This window comes from Chiloscyllium punctatum, chromosome 45 (assembly GCF_047496795.1).
Source record: "Chiloscyllium punctatum isolate Juve2018m chromosome 45, sChiPun1.3, whole genome shotgun sequence".
NCBI classification, from domain to species: Eukaryota; Metazoa; Chordata; class Chondrichthyes; order Orectolobiformes; family Hemiscylliidae; genus Chiloscyllium; species Chiloscyllium punctatum.
In genome coordinates, this window is record NC_092783.1 from 20,996,136 (window position 1) to 21,015,021 (window position 18,886).

The 18,886-nt window shown below is 40.9% G+C and overlaps 1 protein-coding gene across 3 annotated transcripts in view; it reads right to left on the minus strand.

The window, feature by feature from the left end:
* Positions 1 to 258: 258 nt before the first annotated feature.
* The window catches only part of sike1 (suppressor of IKBKE 1), a 44,372-nt gene continuing 25,744 nt past the window's right edge, over positions 259 to 18,886 (minus strand). For 2 of the 3 annotated variants that reach the window (XM_072563428.1, XM_072563427.1), the window contains one exon: positions 14,536 to 16,287. In XM_072563428.1, coding sequence (XP_072419529.1) covers positions 16,195 to 16,287 — 93 coding nt within the window. In that variant the 3' untranslated portion in view covers positions 14,536 to 16,194. Of the gene's footprint in view, positions 1,443 to 14,535; positions 16,288 to 18,886 lie in introns of those variants that run through there. The other variant, XM_072563429.1, reaches the window with a different exon arrangement.

The window sequence follows — 18,886 nt, forward strand, 5'->3', positions numbered from 1 at the left end:
CTTTAAGCTGCTGCTCACAAGCACAGAAAAAATGCATGATTTTTTTAAAGGGATTATGCAATGCTTTCCCAGTTTTACAATTTTACAAACACCAAATTCAAACTTCCTGCCTCCCAGTCTACAATTCCTCAACCCAACTTCGCAATACCCAACTTAAGAAAATAATGAACCAGTATTATGAAAAGATTAATGAGCTATGGATCTGGTAATATAATGGAGTTAAGATTTTCTTTTTTAAAACCTTAACTCCATTATATTACCAGATCCATTGCTCATTATTCTAGAGTTACACATTTTATACTAACCCAATTTATATATAACATTGAACACTACCATTTCTATCTTATATAAGCATTTTTCTTTTAAACCCAAGGTAAAGCATCCGCGATAATATTTTCACGACCTGAGATTCCCACAAACTAATCTGGTGTTCTTGTCATAGAGTCATAGTCATAGAGATATACAGCATGGAAACAGACCCTTCTGTCCAACCCGCCCATGCCGACCAGATATCCCAACCCAATCTAGTCCCACCTGCCAGCACCCGGCCCATATCCCTCTAAACCCTTCCTATTCATATACCCATCCAAATGCCACTTAAATGTTGCAATTGTCCTTAAATTGTCCTTTCCAGAGATGTCAAAGGATTATGATCACATATATGATCATCTCTGATGCATTATTTGTCATGTAAACATTTAAATGTTGTGAAGCCATTTCCAAACTCAATAACTCTTTTTCAATAGTTGAATATATTTTCTGGTGGATATTGAGTTTTCTTGAAAAATGGCCTTTCAGTTCCACAAACATCCTCCTGAAACAACACCGGTCCAATCCCTACATCACTTGCATCAATGGCAATGCTGAAGTGTTTCAAAAATTAGGCATGGCTGAAACCAGTGCGGTGGTTAACATGGTTTTAAATTCTCAAATGCCTCCTGGCATTGTTCTGTCCACCGAACTTTTAGTGTTTTTTTTAACAAATCCGTCAACGGTGCCATACACTACTAAAGTATGGTACAAATTTCCTGTAGAATCCACTCAATCCCAAAGCTTTTAGCACTTCAATCGAGGATGGATTTGGAAATTCATCGATGGCCTTTGTCTTCATGTTCCTCGGTGTCATCTGCCCGTATGCAATGTTGAGCCTGAAGAATACCACTTCTGCCTTTGCAAATTCTGTTTGTGCCAAGTTTATGATCAACTTTGCCTTCTATAGTCTCTCAAAGAGCTCTGCCAAATGGTCCATGTGACCTTTCCATGAATGGCTAAAGGTCACTATGTCACCTATGTGGACAGCACAATTCTGTTCGTGAGCCTTTGAAAAGTGGCTGGTGCATTTTTCATTCCCAAATGGCATTACTTTAAATTGATATAGTCCACTTGGGGTTATAAAAGCAGAAATTTATTTTGCTCTCTTCAACAAAAGTAATTGCCAGTAACTGCAAAATAAGAACATAGAACATTAAAACACTGCAGCACAATACAGGCCCTTTGGCCCTTGATGTTTTGCCAAACTTTTATAAAACTCTAAGATCAAACTAGATTAGAGTGGTGCTGGAAAAGCACAGCAGTTCAGGCAGCATCTGAGGAGCATCTGCTTCTTGGATGCTGCCTGACCTGCTGTGCTTTTCCAGCACCACTCTAATCTAGACTCTGGTTTCCAGCATCTGTAGTCATTGTTTTTACCTCCTAAGATCAAACTAACCTACATATCCTTCATTTTGTTATCATCCGTGTGCAAATCCAAGAATTGCTTAAATGTCCCGAATGTATCTGACTCTACTATCACCACTGGCAATCCATTCCATGCACTCACCACTCTCTAGGTTAAGAACCTACATCTGGCATCTCCCCTTATCCTTCCTCTAATCACCTTAAAATTATGCCTCCTCGTGATAGCCATTTCCACCCTGGGATAAAGTCTCTGGCTATCCATTCTATCTATGCCTCATCATTTTGTTCACCTTATCAAGTCACCTCTCGTCCTTTTTCGCTCCAATGAGAAAAGCCTTCCTCAACCTTTCTTCATAAAACATGCCCTCCAGTTCAGGCGGCATCCTGGTAAATGTCCTCTACACCCTCTCCAAAGCTTCCACATCCTTTCTGCAATGAGGCAACCAGCACTGAACACAATATTCCAAGTATGGTCTAACCAGGGCATTATAAAGCTGCAGCATAACCTCGCGGCTCTTAAACTCAATCCCCCCACTAATGAAAGCCACCCTTCCATTTTTTCATCCAAGTTATTTATAAAAATCACAAAGAGCAGAGATCCCAGTACAGATCCCTGTGGAACACCACTGGTCACCAAACTCCAGGCTGAATACTTTCCATCTCCTACCATCCTCTGTCTTCAATGGGCCAGCCAATTCTGTATCCAGACAACCACATTTCCCTATATCCATGATTCCTTACTTTCTGAATGAGCCTACCATGGGGAACCTTATCAAATACCTTGCTAAAATCCATATACACCACATCCACTACTTTACCTTTGCCCATCTGTTTTGTTACATCCTCAAAGAACTCAATAAAGTTTGTGAGGCATGACCTGTTCCCCCTCAAAGCCAGGCTGACTCTCTCTAATCAAACTATGCTTTTCCAAATAATCATAAATCCTGTATCTCCGAATCCCCTCCAATAATTTGCCCACCACCGACGTAAGACTGTAATCCCTATATCCTTTCTTGAACAAGGGAATAGCATTTGCCATCCTCCAATCATCTGGTACTACTCCAGTGGACAGTGAGGACACAAAGATCATTGCCAATAATGTAGCAATCTCTTCCCTCACTTCCAGTAGTAACCTTGGGTATATCCCATCTGGCCCAGGGGACTTACCTATCCTCAGATTTTTCAAAATTTCCAGCACACCCCCTCTTCTTAACATCAACCTGTTTGAGCATATCAGCCTGTTTCACACTGTCCTCACAAATGACAAGGTCCCTCTCACTAATAATACTGAAGCAAAGTATTCATTACCTCCTCCGACTCCAGGTAAAAGTTCCCTCCACTATCGTTCCTACCTTCACTTTGGCCATCCTCTTATTCCTCACATAAGTGTAGAACACATTGTTGTTTTCCTTAATCCCACTCAAGGCTTTTCCATGCCCCTTTCTAGCTGGCTTCATCCATTCTTCAGTTCCTGACTACCTTGTAACCCTCTAGAACCCTGTCTTAAGTTGACTGGATGTTCCACATCTCTTGTCATCCAAGGTTCCTTCGCCCTACTATCCCTTCCTTGCCTCAGTGAGACAACCCTTTCCAGCACTCTCACCAAGTGCTCCCTAAACAACCTCCACATTTCTGTTGTACATTTCCCTGAGAATATCTGTTCCCAGTTTATGTTCCACAGTTCCTGTGTAATAGCATTGTAATCCCCATTCTCCCAATTAAATACATTCCCATAATGTCTGTTCCTATCCCTCTCCATGAGTATAGTAAAGGTCAGGGAATTGCGATCACCACCATCGAAATGCTCTCCCACTGAGAGATCGAGCTCCTGGCCTAGTTCGTTGCCAAGCACCAAATCCAATATGGCCTCTCCTCTATATAGCCTATCTGTATAATGAGTCAGGAATCCTTCCTGGACAAAATCTGCTCCATGCAAACTATTTGTACTCGGGAGATTCTAATCAATATTAGGCAAGTCACCCATGACAACAACCCTGTTACTTCTGCATCTTTCCAAAATCTGCCTCCCAATCTGCTCCTCCATGTCTGTTGCTATTGTACAGTCTGTGGAAAACTCCCAATAAAGTGACTGCTCCTTTCTTGTTTCTGATTTCTACCCATACTGGCTCTGTAGACAAACCCTCTTCAACGACCTCCCTTTCTGCAGTTGTGACACTGTCCCTGATTAGCAATGCCACTCCCTCACCTCTTTTATCTCCCCCTCTATTCATTTTTCAACATCTCAACCCTAGAACATCCAACAACCATTCCTGTCCCTGTGATATCCAAGTCTCTGTAATGGCCACAACATTGTTGCTCAAAGTATTGATCCATGCTCTAAGTTTACCACCCTTATTCCTGACGCTTCTTGTGTTAAAATAGGCACACTTCAACCCATCACATTGACTGCAACTTTGCCCTGTCAACTGTCTGTCCTTTCTCACAGACTCTCTGCACACCAACTGTTCACCTCTGATCCATAGTTCTGGTTCCTACCCCCCCTGCCAAATAGTTTAAACCATCCGGAGAGCTCAAGCAAATCTCCCACCCAGGATATTGGTGCCCCTCCAGTTCAGGTGCAACCCATCCTCCTTGTACAGGTCCCACTTTCTCCAGAAGGTATCCCAATGATCCACATATCTGAAGCCCTCCCAACTACACTGGCTCTGATGCCACGTGTTCAGCTGCGCTCGCTCTATGATCCTAGCCTCACTAGCCCGGTGGGACCAGTAGCAATCCTGAGACGACTACTCTGCTCATCTTGCCTTTTTAGCTTCCAATCTAATTCCCTATATTCACTTTTCAGGTCCTCATCCCTTTCCCTATCTGTCATTTGTACTGATGGGTACACACCTTCTGCTGCTCCCCCTTCCCTTTAAGAATCCTGCAGACTCAATCCAAGACATCTTTGACCCTGGCACCTGGGAGGCAACATACCATCTGTGAGTCTCATTCACAACCAGAGAATCTCCTGTCTATTCCTCTAACCATTGAATCTCCTATCACTGTCATTCTCCTATTCTCCCCCCTTCCCTTCTGAGCCACATTGCCAGAGACCTGGCCACTGTGGCTTTCCCCTGGTAGGTTGTTCCCCCACAACAGTATCCAACAGTATACTGATTATTGAGGGGAATGGCCACAGGGGACCCCTGCACTGTCTGCTATACCCTTTCCCTCTCCTGACGGTCACCCAGCTACCTTTATCCTGTAACTTAGGTATGACTACCTCCCTATAACTCCTTTCTATCAGCCCCTCAGCTTCCAAATGATCTGAAGTTCATCCAGCTCCAGTTCCCTAACATGGTCTGTGAGGAGGTGGAGTTGGGTGCACTTCTCGCAGGCAAAGTCAGCAGGGACACCAGTGGTGACCCTTACCTCCTACATCCTGCAAGAGGAGCCTGCGACTGTCCTAGCCTCCATCCCCTCTGCTCTAACTTGCCAAAAGAGATTGGGAAAAAAAAAACTTTCACTTACTAACCCTCCACCCTGTGTTTTTTTTTGATAGAGGAGGAGGAACAGGTGAGAGACACAACATGAATTGTCTTTTGGATATAGCCACTGACCAAATATATTAGTTCACTTACCCGGCAGTCCCCATGCCCGCATTCACTCCTTTTCAGCCTTCAATCCCCTGATTCGCAAAGTAAGTATCACTGTCGCTCTCCTATTCTTTCCCCCCTTCCCTTCTGAGCCACATTGCCAGAGACCTGGCCAGTGTGGCTTTCCCTGGATAGGTTGTTCCCCTGCAACAATGTCCAACAGTACATTTATTATTGAGAGGAACAGCCACAGGGGATCCCTGCACTGTCTGCCTATTCCCTTTCCTTGTCCTGACTTACCTTCCCAGCTGTCCCTTGGCTTGCGCTCTCTTGACTTCCACTGCTGAAATGGAGGCTGCTGATTCATGAGGGGAGTTCAATAAGTCCAACTTTGTGGTGTAAGCGGCTTGTCCTATTATTTCCACACAATCTTGCAGCCTTGGAATTGGGTATGAGTCAGATTTGGTCACAGCATTGACCTTCTGATAATTTATGCAGTATCGTTGAATACTATCAGGTTGGGGCACCAACACCATTGACGAACTCCACTCGCTTTGACTCATCTCATGATGTCTTCTTGGACCATCTCTTCTGAACCTGTGCTGCTTTGAGAGGATTAAACTGTAGGGGTGTTGTTTTATTGGAATTCCCTACTTCAACCCCATATATTATGGCATTAGTCCTCCCCATTCTATTTCTCCATAGGTCCTCATAACACTGTAACAAGTCTTTCAATTCAATTCTATGTTCCTGGATCAGAGCTTACTTCCCCATCCTACACCTTAAGGACTTCCTCATTATCCAATTTATTCTGAGGCGCATCAACATCCAAATCATCTGGATTTGATTCCTCACTCTCAGTGGCAGAAACTAATGCCTGTTGATCTGGTTCTCTTTCTCTGTCATAGTTATATTTCAGCATGTTCACATGACATACCTAATAAATTGTTTTCTAATCTGACATCTTTATCAGATAATTCACCTGACCAAACTTCTTCTCAGTCAGATAGGGACCCTTGCTTTGAAAGGATCCCCAACTGGTAACAGCACCAATACTTTATCCCCACAGGCAAACATATGAATTTTAGATTTATCTGCTTCTTGATTCTTAGGTGCTGTTCCACCTTCAAATGTTGTCTAGCTAGTTCACCTACTCTGTTTAAACTTTCTCTCATCTCGGATAGGTAATACAACTGTGAGATCTCTAACTTTGGACTCATCAATTTTAGAGACCCTCTTACTTCATGTCTGAATATCAATTCAAATGGAATAAACAGAGTTGATTCATTTGGAGCATCTCCAATAGCAAGTAATATAAATGGGATATCTTTATCCCAATCATTTGGGTAATACTGGCACTTGAGAAGATTTGTCGCTCAGGTTGAGGTTCTGGATGTAGGTTTGCTCACTGAGCTGGAAGGCAATAAGCCTTCAACATTGTCTTTAGGTTCTGATGCCACCTTTCCAATGCTCCCTGGGATTCATGATGGTACGCATTTGATATAAAGTGTTTGATGCCTAAACTATCCATGACCTCCTTAAATAATTTTGCAGTAGAATTGGATGCTTGGTCTGACTCAATTTCCCTTGGTAATCCATAACAGGTAAAGAAAACAAGCAACTCTTCCACAAACCTTTTTGCCTTGACATTCCATAATGGAATTGCCTCCGGGAAACCTGGTAGACATATCCATTATGGTTAGCACTTTCAGTTCTAGGGAGGAGACGTACACAATCAATTATAACCAGTGTAAAAGGTTCTTTTGAATTTGGGAAATGACATCAAAGGCACTGGTTTTATCATCACTGCCTGTGGCTCTCCTGCCATCTGACACGAATGGCAAAATTCAACCACATCTTTATGTAAGTCAGGCCAATAAAAATGCTTCTGTTTCTTAGCCTGAGTCTTCCTCACTCCAAGATGACCTCCTACAGGTAATTTGAGTGCAATACTTAGTCTGTATTCTACCAACAACAAAACCTGGTGAACTTGCGCCCATTTCTCACTTGCACTAACCTACCAAGGTTTCCATTTCTGCCTTAACATTTTAACTTTAAGGTAACACCATTCTAGAATACACTCTGATTCTTCTTCCAAGCAGGCTTGATGATATAAATCCTTTATTGACTCATCTTTTTGTTGTAACTCCATTAATCTTTCAGAACAAAACAACTGATCCCCTACCTGCTTAGGTTTTTCCTTTACTGTCTCATCAAACTGGATCTCAATTCCTACATCTTTCTCTTTTGTTGTCCTTTCTTGTTTTAACTTATGGCTGTGAGATCTTGTCACCACATAATCCAGAAATATTCCAAAGTATTTTGCTTTTAATTCCTTACTTCCCTGGTTTTCTTTTGGCTTTTCCACTACAATGAGCATCATTCCCACCTGTGATCCAGTTATGTCATTTCCAAGAATAAACTGTATTCCTAGAATAGCCATTTTTTTCCCATTACTCCCACTATCACTTCCCCAGTCTTGATTGGACTTTCTAGCCTGATCTTATACTTCTCTATATATTTATTCCACAAATTACCACTCTCTCAGGCAATATTTCAGAAGGAGTGAAAATATTCGAATTTCATTATTAGAGACTGACTAACTCTCAATATGTTAACTTTACCTACTCCTCATGTTTTACTTGAGTAAATCTTATCCACACAGGTGAAGTCTTTGAAAAGATTGGTCATTACCTTACTGTCCAGTCCATGACTAGGCTGTACATTCTCCTGCAGCTCCTTGACATCTCTTGGGATTTCCTTCACTGCCTTAACTAATCCCACTGGTTTAGCTTCTTTTACCATACCCTTTTTCCCAGTACCTTTCTTAAACCAGCAGCACTGTGACTTTGTGTGTCCCACCTTTTTGCAGTGAAAACACCTGAGGTCTTTCACCTCTTTTCCACTCTCATGGGTTTCTTTTCCTACATGCGGTAAACTGTTCCCAGCCTGATCTACTTGGTTTTTATTTGAAGGATCTCCCTCTTTCCCAATTTCTCACAGAATGAAATTGCTGTCAGAAGCTAGATTTCGATTTCTGCATTAATGCTTATTCAATCACCATCTCTGCAGCTCTTCTCCAGTTTTAACTTTCTGTTCCTCGCCATGAGTTCTTGTCACTTCTGGAAGTGAAGTTTTACACTCCTCCAGCAGAATGATATCTCTAAGAGCTTCATATGTCTTTTCTATCTGTAATGCTGTCATCCATCTATCAAAGTTGTTCTGTTTAATTCATTCTAACTTGATATAAGTCTAATCCGGTTCCCATCTCACGTTTCTGAACCATCATCTATATGCTTCTTGTACTTTTTACTTTTTTACTACTTATTCTCTTAACAACACCTCTGACTGCACTCCAAACACCTCACTAGCCCTGCCTACCAATTTGGTCTGAACGAACATTACCCACTGTCTGGCCAGTTCATCTGTCTAGCAAATTTCTCAAAAGAAATGCAAAAGGCTTCTACATCTTTTTCATCAAATTTTGGGAATGTTTGGACATATTTGTAGATATCCCTACAAACTGTTGGCTACAATGAGTTTGCCCATCATCACTTCTATCTTGAACTTTTACTTCTGACATTTGAAGTTTTTTTGTTTCAATTTCATCTTTTCCAACTCATTCTTTCTCTTTCTTTATCTTTTTGCTCTGCTTTTAACCGTATTTCAAACTGTTTCAGTTCCCTATCCCTATCTTCTGACTCTAATTGTCTCATTTGCAATTTAATTTTTTCCAACTCTACTGCATTTGACTGTTTCTCTGATATATACCTAAATCTACATGTAGGTTTGCTCACTGAGCTGGAGGGTTCATTTCCAGACATTTCGTCACCCTACTAGGTAACATCTTTAGTGGGCCTCCAGGCTGAAGGTGTTACCTAGTAGGGTGACAAAACAGCTGGAAATGAACCTTCCAGCTCAGTGAGCAAACCTACATCCAGAACCTCAACCTGAGCTACAAATCCTCTCAAAACTTGCTATCTACCTAAATGTTTGGCTAACTGTTACAATTTCGGCTTTCCTTTTATCCTAGTTTTTCCCAATTTTTGCCAATTTGCTAATTCTACAAGTGTCACCTTTTTTTTTATCTTTCTAAACTTTCTTTGGCAAATTTTGACCCTCAGAACCTCTTTAGCAATGTTAAAAGTCATTCGCCACTTTTGATTTAAACCACAAGCAACCAAAATTAAACAGAATTTCCACTTCTCACTTAGGTTTTGTTTTAAGATGGAGCTTACAAATCCCAAATCTGTTTAAATCTGCTGGGATCGTTCATACTCTAAATCTGTTAAAATCTGTCCAAATCTCAACAAGAGCTCCTAAGCTCTTATAAAGCAGATATTGACCCCCCTACTTTGAGAACTACAACCAAAACACCCAAAGAGGAACACCTCACCCTATAATCTATAAAAAAAAGAGCAAAAAGTGGTGTAACCTGCTTTTCAGCAACTTCTAGCAGTTAAATAAAATAAACCTGACATTTACTTTAAAATAAACAAGTAACAATTTAATTATCAAACTCTAACAGTGAACAAATGAAATAAACTATTAACAAACTGAATAAAAACCCTTCTAACTACCAACTATTCCCAAATAAAGCCAGATTCTAATAGTAGGCTAGTCCAATAAATACAAGCCTCATTCATATATAAAAATAATAGAACTTAGTCTCTCGAAATTACAACCAGGTTTCGTGTCTTCCTGAATGTTCTGTGCCCTTTCCATCAATTATTCTGTCAGGAATACCTTCTCTGATGTTGGTACCATGGTTATTAAGACGGTGCCTTTTCTAAGACATAGATGAGGTTGTGGGAGCTAGTGATTCTCTCAAGAGCTGAGGGCTGTTAGCTCTGGTGGATGGCAGCTTGCTCTGGGGTCTTTGTCCAACTGCCCCCTTTTTTTATACCCTTGATGACATGTCGATATTTCTTACAATCGGGTTGGCCGCATGTTGTCAAAACCATCAGATTTAAATTTAATAGGTTTTTGGTATCTAAGTACCTGGTTCAACTGGTTCAAATTGATGAGCTAAATTCAAAAGCCTGTTGTCTTCGTTAAAAACTGCTGCTTGTCCTGCTAACAAATGTTTCAATTTGGGTGCTCTCTATGTACTTGCAAACTTTCAAGCTGCTGTTCACATCTATTTTAAATCTTTAAGCACAGAACAAGTGCAAGATCTTTTAAAGGGACAACACAATGCTTTCCCCATTTTACAAATGCCAAGTTCTAACTTCCTGCCTTCCAATCTATAATTACTCTATCCAACTTCACAACAATAGACAAAAAGAAAGAGGTGGCTTAGCTTTGTGAAGAAAAGAAGGTATCAATGTGGAGGTGGGTCGTGATCGAGGTGTAATAGATTGCGATGTGGAATCGGTTTGGGTGGAAATAAGGAATGGCAAGGGAAAGAAGTCTAGAGCGAGTAGTCTATAGAAACCTGAAGAGTTGCCTCACTGTAGCAAAAAGTGTAAGGAAAAGATTGAAGATGAATTTGTAGGATTGTTTCTTAGAGCAGGACATTGCAGATTTTACCTGGGAAAAGGCAACTTAAGATCTAGTCATCTGTGATGAGGTAAGAATAATGGATTTCAGGGTTAAGGATCCTTTAGTCGGTGGTGATTACATTGTAGTAGAATTGTAAATATAGTTTTAAACCAATATCCTCAAACCTAAATAAAGGCAATTACAGACGCATGAAGACAGAATTGGCTAAAGCGGTTTGGGAAAATAAACTAAACAGAAAGTCAGGTGAGCAGTGGCAGATATTTAAACAAATATTTCATAATACTCAACAAAACTTTATTTTACTTGATATGGTTTTGTAAAAGGGAAATCAAGAGAGCTGATAAAGGAGAACTGATAAATGAAGTGTTTTTGGATTTCCATAAGGTATTCAATAATGTGCTACATGAAACAATATTGCATAAGAAAGGAGCTTATGGTATTAGGACTAATGTATTAGCATGAATTAACAGACAGAAGATAGTCAAAATTAATGGGTCTTTTCAGGTTGGAAATATATAACCAGTGGAGTGCTACAACGTTCAGTTGTAGGGCCTTAATTATTTAGTTTCAACAGTAGTAGTGGAGGGAGAAGAGTGTAACGTATACACATTTGCAGACTATACAGAGATAGGTTGGAGGGCATGTTGTGATGACCAAATAAGGAACCTGCAAGGGGGAATTTGTAAAAGTGAATTGCTAAAAGCTTGGCAGTTGGAGTCAAATGCAGAAAAGTGTGAGGTTGTGCACTTTTGATGGAAGAACCAATAGGCAGACTATTATTTAAATTGAGAGATTCCAAAAGAGGTCAGCGCAGTGGGAAAAGGATGATCTTGTGCATAAAACACACAATCAGCAAATAATTAAAGAGGCAAGTGGAATTTTGGCCTTTATTGCTAGGAAATTAGAGCATAATTTTAGGGAAGTTCTGTCACCACTGTACCTGATGTTGGTAAGGTCGCACTTGGAGTACTCTAATTTTGGTCCCATAAATAAGAAAGGATATACTGCATTGGAGGCACTTCCAAAGAAATTTACTCAGCTGATTCCTGGGATAATGGGATCGAGTTATTAAGAATGGCTAAATCTCTTATGCCTTTGTTTATTAGAGTTTAGAAGAATGAGAGATGATCTTATTAAATACAGAAAACTCTAGGGGATCTTGATAGGGTAGATATTGAGATGATAGTTCCCCCACTAGTGGAAACAAGGAGCATAGTTCTGAGAGCAGGACGCCCTAGGTCTTCTGGCATCAGTTCAACTGTGAGCACAGGGGAGATGAATCTTACCTTCTGGACAGAGTTTGGTCTCATGAGGTCTGGAGCTTGGCAGCGGCTGGGGGACCAGAGCATGGACTTTGGCGGTCAGCTAGAGATCTGGTGTGTGGCAGCAGCTTGGGGCCTGGATTGGTACTTTGACAATTAGAGATCAAGCCCAATGTGGGAAGAGTGAGTTTAACGCAGCGATGAGGTAGGGCTCCCAGCACCTGCAGCAGCAGCAGCGAGAGCAGACAGTCTAAGGTCCCCAGGAGAATGGGCCAACGTGGAGGAGAGCTAGACCTTGTATAGAGTGAGAGCTCAGCATGGCTAAGCACTTAAGAAAGAAACCTATTATAATTTATTTTTCTGCTTAATGCTAAGGACTGTAATGTTTATTTTTAACCTTATTTCTTTTTCTACTATATGCAGAGGGACTGTAATGTTTAACTTTTAAATTTGTTTTTCATTTTTCTAGTTTTTAACCTAAGATTTTGTACCTAGGTACCTTTGTTCCTAAGGTGGCACAGAGATTATCGATATTGGTTCAGTGGTAGCATCCTACCTTTGAGTCAGGATGCCTGGTTCAAGTCCCACCTGTTCCAGAGGTGTATAGTAACATCTCTGGCATTGATTAGAAAATATAAACTTGCATTGGAGGCTATCCAAAGAAGATGCACCAGGTTGATTCACTCGATTGGGGATTTTCTTATGCAGAGAGGTTAAGTAGGTTGGGCTGGTACACATTGCAGTTTAAAGGAATGAGAAGCAATTTTACTGGAAATAACAAGATTCTTGGGGGAAATTAACAGGGTAGATGCTAACAGGTTGTTTCCACTTGTGGGAGAGTTTAGTACCAGAGGACATAATCTCAAAGTAAATGGTCACCCAATTAGGGTAGAAATGAGGGTGAATTTCTTCTCAAAAGATAGTAAATCTGTGGAATCCTTTACCATAGAGACGTGTTTGAAGTTGTATCATTAAGTATATTCAAGGCTGGGATAGACAGGTTTCTGATCAAGGAAGGAGTTTGGGTTATGGGGAAAAGGAAGGAGAGTGGATTGAGGATTATCAGATCAGTCACGATCTTGATTGGCAGAGCACATTCAGTGAGCTGAATAGCCTACATTTTACAGTCTCATGGATAAAGCTTTGAAATGTCAGGGGTTAAAGACTATGATTAGTTGGCACAAAAGAGGATTTGAAGTCTGTGGAAGATCAGCCATGATCTTCTTGTGGTGGGGCAGGTTTGAGGGGCTGAATGGCCAATTTCTGTTCCTTTTTCATATATTCTAACACCAACTATATCAATGTACTTTCTCAAAAGTCCTATTCACTTGTATTTAATTCCAGTTGTGGGTCCAAACCCATTAGAACCAGAGCTATTTTGACAGTACTTTAACTTTGTACCCTTATGCTTGGAAGACATTAATCTTGATTAAATTCAAAACTAGTTTTCAAAAGCTTTTACTTTTGTTGTCATTTATTTAAAATGGTTGCCCTTGAGAAGGTACTGATCAGACAACTTCTTGAAACACTACAACTTGGTGTGATGGAGCTGCTCCGCAGTGCTCAGCATTGGGATTGTGTTCGAATGATAAAGGAACAGTGATACTTTAAAAATCAGGATTGTGTGAGATAGGAGGGCTAAAAATGACAATGAAATTCCCCCATCCTGCCAGCTAGTGGAAGTCACAGGTTTGGGAGATGCTGTCAAAGAAGACCTGGTGAATTGGTGCATTATGTCATCTGCATAGTCGACAGTAGAGCCAAGTGCCACCATTAGTGGAAACAGTGGATGTTGTCAATCAAGCTATTGTGGATCGTTTGGCTTAATGTGTTGCTGCAGTTGCAGTCATTCAGGAAACTAAAGTGCTTTCCGTCACTTTCTGAACTTGTGTGCTGTACCACAGTAGTCCCAGCCATCTTATAAACACAATGGCCAAGATATTCTGACTGTCTTGGGTCTGAATGTAAACTCAAGGATAAGCCTCAAGACTCTTTGGAAGTCTCCCACCCCTCTGGATGACTATCTGATCTGACCCAAACTCAACAGCATGCTATCCAACTCACTTATCTCACTCATTCATTCACAAACCAACAGAAAGGTTATTTAAACTGTCCTTGGTGAATGAACAAATTTGGAGCATGAGAGCTTAGACTCTCTGTGCTAGAAGATAACTGAAAACAAGTACACTCTGCATCTCTGATGTCAAGTTCATAAGTCCTGGCCAGAAATGCAAAGTTCTATCAAAGTGTGAAAGATTGGCACTTGGCAATCAGACAGTGACTGGCATTTTTCTGATGTTTTGGATGAGTATTTACATGGCTGAGTCCGATTGTCTAAACCGGAAGCATATGTTGGGAAAAAAACCAGCATGATTAAACCTTTGTCACAAAAGTGTTGGAGCCTTTCATGTTGAAAACCATACTCCACTGATAAGTTGTTCATAAAATTATTTTGATGTTTAAACCTATGCTTTCTAATATTTTGTACAACTGACCAACACATTTATGAAGAATCTTTACACATTTGATACATGTCGGTATATCTTGAAACATTTGGTAAAAAAAAATCACAATTTATTTGGACAATTACAAATGATAGGCCTTTGACTGAGCAAGTTAAAGGTTCCAGAGTCTGTTTTCCAGTCTTATAAATGATGAGTCCAAGATGAGCAGAACTCCCATCACTCAAACCTTCGGCTCCTCTTAGTCTGGCTGTCAACATGCAGACATATGCAGGAAGGCAAAGCTATCTCCACACAGTACCAGAACAGAGAAACTCCCTTTCAATTTGGATAAAATATTGTTGCACTGACCATCTATATTTTTAATCAATAGGAACATTTTTTCAAACTAATCTCTTAGAGTAGCTTAAGTGCATAGAAAGTAATGATCAGAATTCAAGAGTGTAATTCCTCTGGCCCCACACAGTGGTGTAAATGGTGCATCAAAGACGGGAAAAGAAGAAAACAGAACAAAACTTTAGGATTCATGGAACAAACACAAAACACTGGAGAAACACAGCAGGTCGGGCAGTATCTGAGTTCTGAAGAAAAGTCATGGTGTTCTTGAAACATTAACTCTACTTCTCTCTCCACAGGTGCTACCAGAACTGTTGAATTCCTTCAGCATCTTCTGTGCATGTTTCAGCATCCACAGTATTTTGCTTTTATTTGAAGGATTCCTGGAGCAGGAACATCAGTTGGACTTTATACCCCGTCCTGTTCAAAAAACTCTTGGACATTCAAGGTGATGAACAGCAGAATGATCAAGAACATTACAGTTCAGATATGCTTACACCTTCATATTAACCATACACCTACTCAAGTCTTTAAAGTTTTTGCTGCCCTCAACTTTCTCCCACATCTCTTCTAAAGGTGTTTACCATGATGACAGTAGGAACAGTCTTTCAGTGCATCCAAATAGCTATTCTCCCTGTGCGTCTCAGATCAGAAGACTATTTAATGGATTGGGCATCACAGCTGAGTCTGATCTCTCTCAGGCCATGCCCACACATTCTTTCTTGCAGAAAGCAAGCTATGAATTGCAAAAATCTTGGCTAATTATCCTATTTTCGGTTGGAACATTAAGGCCAGTAATGCAATGTCGGCTGAGATCAGCTAACTCAGCAAGGACCAAATATTGAGGAACACATGAACTCACTGAAACACCAATACGGATCACATCTGAAGTTCGAAGTCAGAGCTTTTGGTCCACTGATAATTTCCTAATGAGTTCTGAACTGGCTTTTGCATTACGCACTAACGGTCTGGTACAATCTTGCTGGATATGAGTACCATTAATTGAGGCAGAACAGGACCTGCCATGTCAGAGGTGCTTGGCCTGTTCCTGGATTACGAGATGTGAGGTCCATAGGCTTAGCTTGACATGTCGTCTTAGCAGAGACAGATTACATGAAAACTGGCGACGGTGATGGTGGGACATAAATGTCAACACGTGACTAAAGGAAATGGGATTTTTTTTTGGAGGAGGCTGTTGTGGGGAAAAGCACCCCTGTAAAATGTTATGGTTCACAAAAGATTCCCCAAAGGCAATAAAAGCACCAATGAAACATGGGGCTGCACTGGTCCCTGGATAAAACTCCAATGTTTTCTGAACATCAAAAGGAACACAGCCAGCTGTAAACTGGAGGCACTGTTCGAGTGTTTGCAAGGCAGCGCAGGAAGTAGATGCAGAGACTGTTGGAGCTAAAATTATTTACTAGAATGGGGTGGCTGGTGAAGATTCTCTGGAAGGAATGCTTCCTTACTGAATGATGCTAGCTCTCGTAATTCTTTATTTTCAAGCTTGAAAGCAACATGAAAAGGAAAAAAAAGTGAGACTTTTGCACAGTTTATGATATATTAAAGCACAAGTCACATTCTAAATCTTGCTTATGCCTTTTCCCCTACTTTTTCTACTCTTTTTTTTTAACTTCTGAAGGACTGACTCATGCTGAGATGGATGTGTAACTATCAATTTCATTAAGCCAGCCAAATAGAGATTTGGCAGTTATTCAACAATGTGGCATCACAATCAAACTGTCAGTCTACACAGACACTATTTGATCAGCTGAAGGTTTCCAACCTTTTCTGATCAGAAAGGATTAGGTTTGCAATGCGATGCCTTTGGTATTAAATAATCTTCCAACCTCACTATCCAGACTCATATGAAGAATGTCCATGGGGGCAGTGGAGGGGTATAGCTGAGAACAGTCAATATATGTGGAAGTCCTAACCATGTCAGCAGATGCCTTTGCCAAGGAATAGCACGAGGATAAAGGAAGGGAGCTAGATAGAGCTTTGGGGAGCTGAGGTATGGAACAGGTACAGCAGCAATACATCTTTAAGCTATTGAAGGTTAGTTCCACCAAACTGAGAAAGAGACAACATAAAAGCAAGTGTACTTACTGATATTCTAGACACTGTATTACAGGATGTAGTCACAGTGAATGGTGCAGAGCAGCTTTCTGAGCATGTTGCCTTGAATGGAGAATTTCAATAATCAGGAAAGAATGATTGATTGGGGTTGTTTTCTTTGGAATGAAGGCATCTGAGGGAGACTTTTGTGAGGTTGAGGAAAAAGATGGAAGCTGTAACAGCACTGAATGGTCTCAATTCTAGAAACCTATGGCAAAGAAAGCTATGAACTCTGCAGAATTATTGACTGACAAGGTGAACGGTGTGTGGAGGAGTTTAAGGTGATGGTGGGTAGTAGACAAAGGAATTCATAGAGTGCCTTCAATTTTTCAGGATGGATCTAGTGAAGTGGGAAATTTGGTAGAAAAGAATGAGACCCATTAGCACTTGATGTAGTTCAGCCAGAACTGGGTGGAGGAGGACTGGGAAACTTTTAAAGATCAACAGAGGATAACTAAAAAGGCAATACGTGGAGAAAAAATGAGGCACGAAGGCAAACTGGCCAAAAATATAAAGGAGGTTAGGTATTTTTTAGGTAGGTGAAAAAAATGGTTGACTAAAATTGAAGACAGAAACAGGTGAAGTTATTATGGGGATCAAGGAAGTGGCAGAAGAATTAATAGATACTTTGGATCTGTCTTCACTGGGGAAGACACAAGCAATCTCCCAGATGTAATAGTGGCTGAAGGACCTAGGGTAATGGATGAACTGAAGGGAATTTCTATCAGGCAGGAAATGGTGTTGGATAGACTATTAGGTCTGAAGGCTGATAAGTCCCTGGGACCTGATGGTCTGCATCCCAGCGTACTTAAGGAGGTGGCTTTAGAAATTGGGGATGCATTGATAATCATTTTCCAAAGTTCTACAGATTCAGGATCTGTTCCTGTAGATTGGAGGGTAGCTAACATTGTCCCACTTTTCAAGAAAGGAGAAAGAGAGAAAACAGGGAATTATAGACCGGTTAGCCTGACATCACTGGTGGGAAAGATGCTGGAGTCAATTATAAAGATGAAATTATGACTCATTTGGATAGCAGTAACAGGATAGGTCAGAGTAGGCATGGATTTACAAAGGGGAAATCATGCTTGACTAATCTTATGGAATTTTTTGAGAATGTAACTATGAAGATGGACAAGGGAGATCCAGTGGATGTAATGTACCTGGACTTTCAGAAAGCCTTTGTACAACACAGGAGATTAGTGAGCAAAATTAGAGCACATGGTATTGGGGGCAAAATACCTCGGATTGAAAATTGGCTGGAAGCAAAGAGTAGTGATAAACGGGTTCCTTTTGGGATGGCAGGCAGTGACCAGTGTGGTACCACAAGGTTCAGTGCTGGGACAGCAGCTATTTACAATATACATTAATGATGTAGATGAAGGTATTAAAAGTAATATTAGCAAATTTGCTGATGACACAAAGCTGAGTGGCAGGGTGAAATGTGAGGAGGATGTTATGAGAATATAGGGTGACTTGGACAGGCTAGGCGAGTGGACAGATGCATGGCAGTTTAATGTAGATAAATGTGTGGTTATCCATTTTGGTGGCAAGAACAGGAAGGCAGAGTACAATCTAAATGGAGTCAAGTTAGGTAAAGAGGAAGTACAACTGTCAATGAAAGCAAGCAAGCAGGTACAGCAGGCAGTGAAGGCAGCTAATGGCATGCTGGCCTTCATAACAAGATGAATTGAGTATAGGAGCAAAGAGGTCCTTCTGCAGCTGTACAGGGCCCTGGTGAGACCGCACCTGGAGGATTGTATGCAGCTTTGGTCTCCAAATTTGAGGAAGTGCAGCATAGGTTCACGAGGTCAATTCCCAGAATGGCAGGACTATCATGTTTAAAGATTGGAGCAACTGGGCTTGTATACACTTGAGTTTAGAAGGATGAGAGGAGATCTGATTGAGATGTATAAGATTATTAAAGGATTGGACATTCTGGAGGCAGGAAGCATGTTTCCACTAATGGGTGAGTCGAGAACCCGAGGAC